General features: G+C 35.2%; 1 protein-coding gene across 2 annotated transcripts in view; it reads left to right on the top strand.

Annotated features, from left to right (window-relative positions):
- The window catches only part of LOC101889831 (disco-interacting protein 2), a 436,327-nt gene extending 429,613 nt beyond the window's left edge, over window positions 1-6,714 (top strand). For both annotated transcript variants that reach the window (XM_059131489.1, XM_059131488.1), the window contains exon 17: window positions 6,469-6,714. In XM_059131489.1, the coding sequence (XP_058987472.1) occupies window positions 6,469-6,572 (104 nt within the window). In that variant the 3' untranslated portion in view covers window positions 6,573-6,714. The remainder of the gene's footprint in view (window positions 1-6,468) is intronic.
- Window positions 6,715-14,460: the final 7,746 nt, after the last annotated feature.

The raw sequence follows: 14,460 nt of genomic DNA, 5'->3' as shown, positions 1-14,460 counted from the left end.
TCTTATGCTGTAGTATTCATTACGAACTTCAAATTTGAAACAATTCCGGTGAATAGTGTCGCTAAAATCATCAAAATACCGAATATCGGTAGGTCCCGTTATATGGGGGCTCCACGAAGACGTGGACCTGCACAGACAATCTCCTGTCATATACTGTAGTATCCAATTCGAACTTCAAATACCAAACTTGAAACAATTCCGGTGAATAATGTCGCTAAAATATCGTCAGGTACCGTTGTATGGGGGCTATACCAAAACGTGGACCTACATGGCCCATTTTCAATACCAAAAGTCCTGCAGACATTATATACATTTGAGTAAAATTTTATCTACTTCACTTCGTTCGGATGCTAGAGTTATTTCCACAAACATCGCTAAATCGACATAGAATTATATACTTAATGCTATTGTACTATGGTATAAAGGGTATAAAAATTCAGCTTTTATTTTCATAATATTGAATTGTATTAGTAATTTTCTGCATTATCAAAATCATCAAACATCTAATTTTTCTCACAAATCGTAAACAATACACATGTGGTATACTACTACTACTTTGAATGTTCCGCCATGTGGTATACTACGATTTTGTAGTGCTCCGGCTGCGGAACACTACGATTTCGTAGTGCTCCGACTGCGGTACAGTACGATTCTCGCTGTGCTCCGGTACAGTATCACTAAAATATTTTTTAACGGTAGTGTTCCGGTACGGTACATTATCTTAGTGTAACACTCCACCTCGGAACGGTACAGAACACTACGGTACAGTACCATACTGTTTATGTTCGAACGCTGTTTTTACACAGAAATGGAAATGGTTTTCTGACCAATCTAACAAAGTTTAAAAATTTGTGCTGCTTTAGAAAAATGTGACATAAATATTTGTAGTACCAGTTTACAATTACAATTTACCTCAATAGGAAGGATAAATTAGTTTATTACTTTTTGTAATTACTTAGAAGCGATTTAAATATTACTAACTTTAAGTCGCAGTGTTTTTAACAACCGAAGTGGTTGTTAGAGGTAAAAGGACTTTGATAGCAACCCAGCAACCGAGAGGCAGATTTCATTGATTGTAAGCGATTGGAAATGTTGCCCCTGAAATGGGTAACTCACCTCATTCGACTTTTCGAGTTTTTTCCTCTCTCTTTCCGAAATAGATAATAGACATTAACAAATGAGCGGCTGTTTGCAGAAAGTACTTGCAGCTCTGGCTCCACTTGGTTTTTTAAATTAGGGTTTCAAAACAATCATATTTACTGTTTTTAGCGCTAGATTTTTTTGTGAATTGCAAAAATGTGGGGTGCTTTGAAAGTTGCAGATACAAGTTCGTTTTTGAAAACAAAATATCCGCAAATATGTTAACTTGATCACGAATTCTTCGTCTAGTCGCGGCCCATACTTTGGGAAATACTAGCACAAATACTAATGAATAAAAATAAACTGCAGCACTTAGCTTTGACATGCAAAATGAAATTAAGAATCGTAACATTTCAGATTATATACGTCTCTGCTAATGGGACTCATGCAATCAAGTGGCATAATTGATCTACAGATTGGACTTAAAACTAAGTGGTAACAGTATGCAAAAAATAAATAATACAATTATCATAATAAATATTAAAAAAGCAAAAATATTAGGTTTGGTTTAAGGATGCGCAGCTTCTCGGGTGTGGATAACTGGTTCATACGGAGACCTTTGGTCCATTGTGCTCATTCTAATAAATAATTAAATTGTTGGTGTGGGAATGAGATGGTGATAGGAAAGAGATGGAGAGAGAGAGTACAGGTAGCAGGTTGGCCTGCTTGGCCAGGGAAAGCTTTTGGCAAACTTGTAGATTATGATGGGATAGGTGTTTGAAAAGAGGGATAGAGTTTCTCCCTCCTACCTGCCAAATGAGAGATGATAAGAGATTTTTTGAAGTAGCTGACATAATAGCTTATTAGTGGTTAAACAGACTCATCAATTGGTAGATCAAGCAACTGGGACCCTCCTCAGACTTAATTATCAGCCACCTCAATCCCCACTAAATGGAGAAAGTTCGCCACCAGCCTAAACTTTTCTTAATATATCTTAACGTCTATATAATTGAAGTCGAAAATTGTGGGCATGTAATCACTAACAAACCTTACTTCTCCTAAAATATGTATATATCAGCGCACTCCTTCCTGCTTGTAAATTGAGCTATAATAACCAGTGGGTGGAAATTCAGCGGCATATCAATGGAGTTGGAGGAGTGCAGTTGAGAGCTCCAGTTGTCAGCAAGGACCGGACTGTACGCACCGTTTTTAATTTCGACATGAGCGATATGGATTCAATCGCGTGTGACTAGAAGAGACACCCATATGTGTTCTTGCTCCAGTTGAACCGTTGGTCCAAGATCGTACCGAGGCATCTAGCACACGAGGAAACATTCAAAGCACTGCATCCAGTACTGGCAGCGAAAATTTATCTATTTTACGATTTTTGTGAACAGTACAACTTCAGTCTTCGCAGGGCTAACCCCCAGACCGTTGTCAAGAGTCCATGCAGCATTAGGTCTTAGGTTGGAAGAAAACTATCTCTTATCAGCACCATCACGTCACCGGCATATGTTACTGCCTTTATTCGAAGTTGGTCGAAACTCACAAGTATTCCATTTATCTCCAGAATCCATAACAGGTGTGAGGGAATCCCTCCGTGTGGTGTCCCTCTTCTGACAGTTTTCCTAATAGAATTCTCTCCCAAGCTCGATTGGGAGGATAGAGGAAATACCAATTAGGATAGAGGAAATACCAGAGGCAAAAGGAGCATTATTGATCGACTCCAGTCTCACATTGTTAGAAGTGCTTCAACTTTGAATTTAAAAAATACAATTATTTAAATACGCCTTGTTAACGCTCTTAAATTTTTTTCTGATGCAAAGTCCCAAAGCCAAATATCATAGCAGTCCTCATACAACATCAGTTTCTTACTAACCAGCTGATATTTCTTACATAGGATTTTAAGAATGAAATAAAAATCGTCTTAGCTTCAAAACATGTACATCGCTTTTCTAGCATGTGCATTAAACCTGAACAGTTTCTTAAAATGTGTCCCTATATTCCTAACTGTATCATATAAAGATATCAATTCCATTTACTAACTTGAGACCTTACTTTCAGGAACAACATAACATTTACACTCCCCCGAAACATTTCTAATGCAAATTGCATTTACAATATATTTATCATACAATTTCTTGACATTATTAAGGTACCGATAGGTGCTAGTATAGAAGGGAGATACTGCGTATAAAATTACCATAGCGATTTCCGTGCTGTAAGGGAAATCATACATTAAAATGTTCTAAAGATGTGGACTAAGACATAGCAACACAACAGGGTGAGATAAAAAAACTGCAACAAAGTCAAACGCCATCATTTTTAGTTTTTTTTTAATTTTATTGAATGAAAGCAAAATATGTCGGAAATAACATAAAATTTCAGAATACGTTTAGAAGCGAGGTACCTAATTTTGTAACCATTCTTGTGTGGCGCGTGCTATCTGCGATGGTGCTGAGCCCCGTTGGAAGGTCCAAGGTCTGCGGCTAAAATGTTTGCGTGCCCAAGGCTTTAATACACCCTCTAGAATATATAATAATAATATATTTAAAATTTTTTATCACTATTTTGACACAAATAAAACACAACTATACACGACAAGAGTTGCCAGACTTGGGCAAGTAAACACGATCATTGTGTTTGTTTGCAAACTGCTGGACAACGAATGTTTTCTCATCGGAGAAAACCGAATTCCATCACAAATAACTTTTTTTGTGGAAAATTCTCACCAAAATGCATTTGTACACTTGTAAACAATATAATGAGCAGTCACTGGAATAATTTTAACAGCTGTCGAACGAGTGGCATAAAAATGACAGCAATCTGAAGTTGGTTGAAGTTTTTTCATCTCACCTGTACTTAAGAACTCAGACATTTAGTTTTTGAATAGAACGCCAAAATTTCTATTTGTTAAGAAGCTCTTACATAATTTGATAACCTCCTGATCATATTGTCGCACAGGGACAGCCAGGAAGTAATTTCGGGGGTGGCGCCAATCTTCAATCCTGAAATATTTCAAATGGAGACCCAAATTTTTTTCTGATATAAAAATAGACACTAGTTCTACTTACTCCACCATACTATGGAGGGTATATTAACTTTGTCATTCGGATTGTAACTCCTCGAAATACTCATGTCAGACCCAACAAAGTATATATATTTTTGATCTGCGTAAAATTCTAAGTCGATTTAGCGGTATCCGTCCGTCTGTCTGTCCGTCTATCTGTTGTAATCACGCTATCTCTCGAACGAATTGACATAGAAGGCTAAAATTTTGCACACATGCTTATTTTGCCAGTAGGCAGGTTACGGTACCTTCCGATATTCGGTATTTTGATGATTTTAGCGACATTATTCACCGGAATTGTTTCAAATTTGGTATTTGAAGTTCCAAAAGGATAGTACAGCGTAAGACAGAAAAATTACTTTGCAGGTCCACGTCTTCGTATAGCCCCCATATAACGATACTTCCATATATTCGGTATTTTGATGATTTAGCGACATTATTCATCGATTGTTTCAAATTTGGCATTTGAAGTTCGTAATGCATACTACAGCTTACCACAGAAAATTGTATGTGCAGTTCCACGTCTTCATATAGCCCCCTATAACGGTACCTTCCAATATTCGGTATTTAGATAATTTCAGCGTTATTATTCAAATTACGTATTTAGAATTCGTTATGGGAACTACAGTCTGTGACAGAAAATTGTCTATTCAGGTCCAGGTCTTCGTATAGCCCCCATATAACGGTACCTCCCTATATTCGGTATTTTGACAATTTTCGGTGCAATACTCACAGAAATTGTTTGAGATGTCGTATTGGAAGTTCGTAATGGATGCTACAGCCTGTGACAGAAATTGTCTATGCAGGTCCAAGTCTTCGTATAGGTCCGATATAACGGTACCTCTCTATACATGGATTTTGTTGATTTTAGCTACATTATTCACCGTTTATTTAAAGTTTCGAATTTGAATATGATAATGGCTTATAACAAACAAAGCCTATGTGGGTCCACGTCGTATAGACCCCAATATAACGGTATTTTTAAGATTTTAACAGAATTTTTAACGGATTTTATTTTTTGAAAATTTCCAAATTCGTTGTTAGGGTATTCAAAGTTCGGCCCGTCCGAACTTACTGCTTTTTAACTTTTGAAAACTTAAATTTAGTGTTTATTATATACTCTTTGTTTCTACCTCACGTTTGAAAAATGTTACCATTGATAGCTTTTCGACCGAAGCTACGTGCACTCCACCATACATAGTATGGGAGGGTATACTAAGCTCGTCATTCCGTTTGTAACTCATCGAAATAATAATTTTAGACCTAACATAGTATGTTCATCCGTCTTTTGTAATCACTCTAAAGTAAAAACGAATTAAGATAGGAAAATTGTCTGTTCAGGTCCACGTCTTCGTATATTCCCCATATAACGGTTTTCATTTAAGTTGTATTTTTCGACGGATTTTTTTTTTTTTTTGAACTTTTTCAAGATCTTTCAAAGTGGTGGAGGATATTAAAAGTTAGCGAGTTTTTTACTTGTTTAGATTAAGATCCTTCTATGTGGGGTTGCTTTGAACCGTGCGGATACAAGTTCGTTTTTGGAAAAAATATCCGCAAATATGTTAAGTTGATTCCGTATTCTCTATCCAGGAGATGGGTCGCGATATATAGTTTGGAAAATACTAACACTAAAACTAAGGTCAGCCACGCGGACCGGGCCAGCTAGTTTAAAATAAAAGAAAGTTATGTTACCATTAATTTTGGTAGAATTATCTCATGTAGGGTTAGAAGCTAAGTTGCCAAATAGGGTTAAATCAATTGAAAAATGTGACCAAGACCCGGAAAATAGCAGTAATCAGCGGATAGCTTCATATAAGGGTTATACCAAAGCCTGGTCTTATACTTATAATTATTCGAAAGAATGTGTTGTTCTTTCTAAAATCTCAAATTACCAATATTTGAAGAATTTGAAAGGGGCTATATGTTTAAAGGGGGCTATATCACAACGCAAACCGACCTGATACATATTTTGTACAAATGATTCTTCATGTAACCCCCAGGATTGTCTATGTATGGTTGACCCGAACAACTTCCTAAGTGTAATTATTAACGAAAGCGCATAATCCCCGTATGACATTATACGTGAGTTAAGGTTACTTTTAAGGGTTCGGAAGAATTTACCGAGGATATGAATCCTTTTCTTACTAAATTTTCAATTCGCTCCACTATTTTGCATAGTCCGCATATTACAGTTCTTAACTGATCCCATTACCAACGAACAACAATTGATTTGTATATATATATATATATATATATATATATATATATATATATATAGATTTATTAATTACATATGTGTATATTTATTTCTTTTGCAGGTATTGTCCCTATTAACAGCAGGGGAGAAAAACAACGAATGCATTTACGCGATGGTTTTTTAGCTGATCAATTGGATCCAATATACGTTGCTTATAATATGTAAATATTTACATCTCATTTATAAAATTCAATAATTTATGTAACACATAAATGCTATATACGTATTAATCTTTTAACTTAAATATGTATACATATTCATGAGAAATACGCAATAAATATTTAAATCTTTGTAGCTTGAACAACAATTGTTTCTATTTAGTAATACATTTTGATTTACACCATGTTAAAGGAAGGCAATTTTTTAATCCTTTCATTGTCTTAAATAGCTAAAAATATAGATTTCGAAAAACTTTATGAGCTTTTTTAATTTTTAAATAAGTCTCCATTTAGTGAGATATTTTATGTTAGTCTAAAGTTCTAAACACCAGAATAAATGTTTAAAAATTTTGCAATTTGTTCATAATATTTGCTTATCTATGTTAAATTGAAAGTTTTTGCCGATTCGAGTGAATATGCGATATAGATCTTTTTACCAGAGTAAAAGCAAAAAATTCGCGATATTGCCGAACTTAATGTTTGTCTTAGCTGCAGACAAAATATATCATGGACAAATGACTGTATTTATTTATTTAGATTTACCCCCCTATGTAAGGAAGAACAACAAAATATAATTCTGGCAATAAAGGGAAATCAAATAATTAAATTGCAATTGTATGTCGGCATGAGATTTTCATTATGGCTTTTAATGGATTGAATGATGATTGATTTTGAAAAATGTCCAACAGGACTTGACGTTTTACAAAGAGCTACTATGGATTCCTATGAGCTGAATCGTGTGACTGGTATCTTATCATGAAACAAAAATCGTTGTGAATAGACAATTGTCAAAAATGTGAAGTCACAAATTGAAGATAAAGTATTTTTATTATAAATTAAAATTTTGCAACTAACTGGAAAATATTTGTAAATAATTTTAAAAAAAATCCTTAATTTGTTGTATAATAATCATTGGCATATAACTTGCCAATTTTATAGCACTGAAGCTTGCACAATTGTCATTTCTGCTTAAAACTGCGTTAAAAGAACATAATTATTTTTCATAAATATTTTTAATTTTTATATATTAACAATTTTGTTCTATGTCAGCATATAACTAAATGATTATTATTGTTTATTTTAAGCAGGTCAATAACCTAAATAAAAAACACCTCGATTGGTTTCAAATTGCATGGGATGAAATTTATTGCTTACCATATATTTAATGCTAGTTTTAATGAAATCCAATATGTATAAATAACACGAAAAATAAATATTCTTTGTAGATTGGACGAAATTATAAGCCTATTAAGATTACAAAATTCAACTACATTCCTTTACATTAATGAATATTTTTTGGTGCCACCGACGTGATACTAGCAAGGATAAAATTCAAGAGATTCACAAAAAAATTGAAATTACCCGCACAATAATAAATAACAGTAATTTTCAAGAGCCAGAAACATCAGGAGAAGGGCGACAGTTCCTTGTTGCAGAAATGAAAGACCAGTAACCACCTGCAGAAGGAAAAGCGCTTCTGTCTTAACCAAGCACCCAATCTTAACATTTGTGAGAAAGGTTTCCAGGGCAACACATATTCCGTGCGGACCTATCTACAATAATAGAACAACAGCAAGCAGCAATTGCCGAGTTGAGGAAGACGATTGCTAACGTGAAAAAGACTATTAGATAGAAAAAAGGTGGAGATCTACAGCAAAAAGTTGAAAGAGATGAAAGCAACCGCAATGGAAACAAAATTCGCCACGTAGCCGAGAATGAGTTCCAAGTCATTGGAGAATAATATAGAGCTGCAATCGACGACATCGAGGAAGACATCAAAGAGAGCATAGAAAAAAAGCCTCAAAAATCCAAGGTTGGTGGGGTACGATGCATTATCATATGTTCTCTTAGAGGAAGAGATGTTAAAATTCTAGGAATAAATATCGACGCTAACACAGGCCGATCGTACCAGCAGAGATCAGGCGGGAACATAGCAACTCAAGTTAATCTGCTAAAAATTACAAGTCCTGAATTCAATGGATATTATTCGAAGTGGCAAACCTTTGCTGGCATTTTTGGGAAAACGATCAACGAGCAGGCGTTGCCACTAGTGTAAAAAATGTGGTATTTCAAGGCTAACGTGACTGGAGAAACCGAGAAGCTCATAAGGCACCTCGAGTTTACTAGGGCGAATTAAGACTTCCCTTTAAAGACACTCCAAGACAGATACAACAACAAAAGAGCTCAAGTGTCAACTATACTTGGGAGGATATTAAACTTGTCCAGCATGGCTGGTGCTGGCAGATCAGTGAAGAACTTTCATTAATGAATCGTTATTGGCACTGAAGGTTCTTGGAGTAAAGCCAAAAGAATGGGATCCACTCTTAATCAACATCCTATCAAAGAGGATGGACAAGAACACTCATGTGTTGTATGAACAGTTGATTGTGGATACCAAAGAACTTCAAGTGATGGAGCATTTCATGAAATGTTTGGCTTCGACTCATTAGAAGCAGTCAATGGGATTCAGAAGAGTAAACCAGCACCGACGGTTGCTTCCACATGGACCCGTATATGTCAAATGTGCAAAGGTGATCACCTATATTACTGCAAGAAATTCTTGGCAATGACAGCGCCCGAGAGACAGAAATGTGTTTCCAGAAGCAATATGTGTTTAAATTGCTTAAAGGATGATCATCAGGCAAAAACGTGTCCAAATGGGCGTGCAGAAAGTGTCAAAAAATACAATACACTTTTACATTTTACCACAAGGCCGCAAGCAGAAAACCAGTCAGCCAACAGTGGCATTAGTGAATAGAGCTAAATAATACGTACTCCTTGCAACCGCACGGGTTGCGGTCAAGGCCAATAATGAAAGAAGCTATGATTTTAACCTTTAACTGGTAGGTGACATACGTGGTAAATTTTACCCCTCTAAAACGTTGTTTAAAAATATATTCTGATAACTATTTGTTTTATAAGTATAAGCTTGTATATTTTTAATTACAATAAGTAGATTTTATTCATCGCAATAGAAGAGAGAATTTCAAGAAAATGTGAAAGGAGGGTAAAATTTACAACCAACTCGTTAGTTAAAGGTTAAATCAATTTTGTATTCCGGCACACAGATCTTTCTGTATTCCGGCACACGAATCTTTCTTTTTATTGAAGGGTCGCTTATCTAAGGATGCAAGTCTTCGCGAGCAGTATGCTTAATTTGTGAAGGTGTATCTGGGACATATGACGAAAATACAACCAAGAGTGGTGCGTGGTAATCATTACTACATCCCACATCATTGTGTCTTACGCCCAAATAGTAGCACAACAAAGCTCGGCACAATTCTGTATTACGGCACACAGATCTTTCATTGAAGAGTCGCTTATCTAAGGATGCAAGTCTTCGCGAACAGTATGCTTAATGTTTGAAGGTGGATCTGGGACATATGACGAAAATACAACCAAGAGAGGTGCGTGGTAATCATTACTACATCCCACATCATTGTGTCTTACGCCCAAATAGCAGCACAACAAAGCTCGGAGTTGTGTCCGATGCGTCTTGTAAATTATCATCTGGGTGGTCACTCAATGATATTTTGCATTCAGGTCAAAAGGTTCAAAGAGATCTATTTGGAATGTTGCTGCGGTTCAACTGCCGAGACTTGTGTTCATAACAGGCAGTCACAGTCGACAAAAGGGATCTCAAATATCAGCAAATCGTATGGAGAAACAGATCTTAGATCTTAAAGATCTAAACCCCATTATAAATGTTTAAAAATTTTGCAATTTATTCATAACATTTGCTAATCTAAGTTAAACTGAAAGTTTTTGTCGATTCGAGTGAATATGCGATATAGATCTTTTTACCAGAGTAAAAGCAAAAAATTCGCGATATTGCCGAACTTAATGTTTGTCTTAGCTGCAGACAAAATATATCATGGACAAATGACTGTATTTATTTATTTAGATTTACCCCCCTATGTAAGGAAGAACAACAAAATATAATTCTGGCAATAAAGGGAAGTCAAATAATTAAATTGCAATTGTATGTCGGCATGAGATTTTCATTATGGCTTTTAATGGATTGAATGATGATTGATTTTGAAAAATGTCCAACAGGACTTGACGTTTTACAAAGAGCTACTATGGATTCTTATGAGCTGAATCGTATGACTGGTATCATGAAACAAAAATCGTTGTGAATAGACAATTGTCAATAAATGTGAAGTCACAAATTGAAGATAAAGTATTTTTATTATAAATTAAAATTTTGCAACTGACTGGAAAATATTTGTAAATAATTTTAAAAAAATCCTTAATTTGTTGTATAATAATCATTGCATATAACTTGCCAATTTTATAGCACCGAAGCTTGTACAATTGTCATTTCTGCGTCAAAAGAACATAATTATTTTTCATAAATATTTTTAATTTTTATATTTTAATAATTTTGTTTTATGTCAGCATATAACTAAATGATTATTATTATTGTTTATTTTAAGCAGGTCAAACACCTAAATAAAAAACACCTCGATTGGTTTCAAATTGAATGGGATGAAATTTATTGCTTACCATACACTTGATGCTAGTTTTAATGAAATCCAATATGTATAAATAACACGAAAAATAAATATTCTTTGTAGATTGGACGAAATTGTAAGTCTATCAAGATTACAAAATTCAAGCGTTGTGTACAACTACATTCCTTTACATTAATAAATATTTTTTGGTGCCACCGTGGTGATAGGACAAAATTCAAGAGATTCACAAAAAAAAAAAAAAAAAAAAAACAGAAATTACGCGCACCATAATAAATAACAGTAATTTTCAAGAGCCAGAAACATCTGGAGAAGGGCGACAGTTCCTTGTTGCAAAAATGAAAGACCATAAACCATCTGGAGAAGGAAAAGAGTTCCTGCCTTAACCAAGCACCCAATCTTAACATTTGTGAGAAAGGTTTCCAGGGCAACACATATTCCGTACGGACCTATCAACAATAATAGAACAACAGCAAGCAGCAATTGCCGAGTTGAGGAAGAGGATTGCTAACGTGAAAAAGACTATTAGATAGAAAAAAGGTGGAGTTCTACAGCAAAAAGTTGAAAGAGATGGAAGTAACCGCAATGAAAACAAAATTCGTCACATAGCCGAATCGTCAGAGATGAGTTCCAAGTCATTGGAGAAGAATATAGAGCTGCAATCGACGACATCGAGGAAGACATCAAAGAGGGCATAGAAAAAAAGCCTCAAAAATCCAAGGTTGGTGGGGTACGATGCATTATCATATGTTCTCTTAGAGGAAGAGATGTTAAAATTCTAGGAATAAATATCGACGCTAACACAGGCCGATCGTACCAGCAGAGATCAGGCGGGAACATAGCAACTCAAGTTAATCTGCTAAAAATTACAAGTCCTGAATTCAATGGATATTATTCGAAGTGGCAAATCTTTGCTGGCATTTTTGGGAAAACGATCAACGAGCAGGCGTTGCCACTAGTGTAAAAAATGTGGTATTTCAAGGCTAACGTGACTGGAGAAACCGAGAAGCTCATAAGGCACCTCGAGTTTACTAGGGCGAATTAAGACTTCCCTTTAAAGACACTCCAAGACAGATACAACAACAAAAGAGCTCAAGTGTCAACTATACTTGGGAGGATATTAAACTTGTCCAGCATGGCTGGTGCTGGCAGATCAGTGAAGAACTTTCATTAATGAATCGTTATTGGCACTGAAGGTTCTTGGAGTAAAGCCAAAAGAATGGGATCCACTCTTAATCAACATCCTATCAATGAGGATGGACAAGAACACTCATGTGTTGTATGAACAGTTGATTGTGGATACCAAAGAACTTCAAGTGATGGAGCATTTCATGAAATGTTTGGCTTCGACTCATTAGAAGCAGTCAATGGGATTCAGAAGAGTAAACCAGCACCGACGGTTGCTTCCACATGGACCCGTATATGTCAAATGTGCAAAGGTGATCACCTATATTACTGCAAGAAATTCTTGGCAATGACAGCGCCCGAGAGACAGAAATGTGTTTCCAGAAGCAATATGTGTTTAAATTGCTTAAAGGATGATCATCAGGCAAAAACGTGTCCAAATGGGCGTGCAGAAAGTGTCAAAAAATACAATACACTTTTACATTTTTCCACAAGGCCACAAGCAGAAAACCAGTCAGCCAACAGTGGCATTAGTGAATAGTGCTAAATAATATGTACTCCTTGCAACCGCACGGGTTGCGGTCAAGGCCAATAATGAAAGAAGCTATGATTTAAATCTTTAATTGGTAGGTGACATACGTGGTAAATTTTACCCCTCTAAAACGTTGTTTAAAAATATGTTCTGATAACTATTTGTTGTATAAGTATAAGCTTGTATATCTTTAATTACAAAAAGTAGATTTTATTCATCGCAATAGAAGAGAGACTTTTAAGAAAATGTGAAAGAAGGGTAAAATTTACAACCAAGGTTAAATCAATTTTGTATTCCGCACACAGATCTTTCTGTATTCCGGCGCACGAATCTTTCTTTTTATTGATGGGTCGCTTATCTAAGGATGCAAGTCTTCGCGAGCAGTATGCTTAATTTGTGAAGGTGTATCTGGGACATATGACGAAAATACAACCAAGAGTGGTGCGTGGTAATCATTACTACATCCCACATCATTGTGTCTTACGCCCAAATAGTAGCACAACAAAGCTCGGCACAATTCTGTATTACGGCACACAGATCTTTCATTGAAGAGTCGCTTATCTAAGGATGCAAGTCTTCGCGAACAGTATGCTTAATGTTTGAAGGTGGATCTGGACATATGACGAAAATACAACCAAGAGAGGTGCGTGGTAATCATTACTACATCCCACATCATTGTGTCTTACGCCCAAATAGCAGCACAACAAAGCTCGGAGTTGTGTCCGATGCGTCTTGTAAATTATCATCTGGGTGGTCACTCAATGATATTTTGCATTCAGGTCAAAAGGTTCAAAGAGATCTATTTGGAATGTTGCTGCGGTTCAACTGCCGAGACTTGTGTTCATAACAGGCAGTCACAGTCGACAAAAGGGATCTCAAATATCAGCAAATCGTATGGAGAAACAGATCTTAGATCTTAAAGATCTAAACCCCATTATAAATGTTTAAAAATTTTGCAATTTATTCATAACATTTGCTAATCTAAGTTAAACTGAAAGTTTTTGTCGATTCGAGTGAATATGCGATATAGATCTTTTTACCAGAGTAAAAGCAAAAAATTCGCGATATTGCCGAACTTAATGTTTGTCTTAGCTGCAGACAAAATATATCATGGACAAATGACTGTATTTATTTATTTAGATTTACCCCCCTATGTACGGAAGAACAACAAAATATAATTCTGGCAATAAAGGGAAATCAAATAATTAAATTGCAATTGTATGTCGGCATGAGATTTTCATTATGGCTTTTAATGGATTGAATGATGATTGATTTTGAAAAATGTCCAACAGGACTTGACGTTTTACAAAGAGCTACTATGGATTCTTATGAGCTGAATCGTATGACTGGTATCATGAAACAAAAATCGTTGTGAATAGACAATTGTCAATAAATGTGAAGTCACAAATTGAAGATAACGTATTTTTATTATAAATTAAAATTTTGCAACTGACTGGAAAATATTTGTAAATAATTTTAAAAAAATCCTTAATTTGTTGTATAATAATCATTGCATATAACTTGCCAATTTTATAGCACCGAAGCTTGTACAATTGTCATTTCTGCGTCAAAAGAACATAATTATTTTTCATAAATATTTTTAATTTTTACATTTTAATAATTTTGTTTTATGTCAGCATATAACTAAATGATTATTATTATTATTGTTTATTTTAAGCAGGTCAAACACCTAAATAAAAAACACCTCGATTGGTTTCAAATTGAATGGGATGAAATTTATTGCTTACCATACACTTAATGCT

This window comes from Musca domestica, unplaced genomic scaffold (assembly GCF_030504385.1).
Source record: "Musca domestica strain aabys unplaced genomic scaffold, Musca_domestica.polishedcontigs.V.1.1 9, whole genome shotgun sequence".
Classification (NCBI taxonomy): domain Eukaryota; kingdom Metazoa; phylum Arthropoda; class Insecta; order Diptera; family Muscidae; genus Musca; species Musca domestica.
This window is presented reverse-complemented; position numbering and strand designations above follow the sequence as displayed.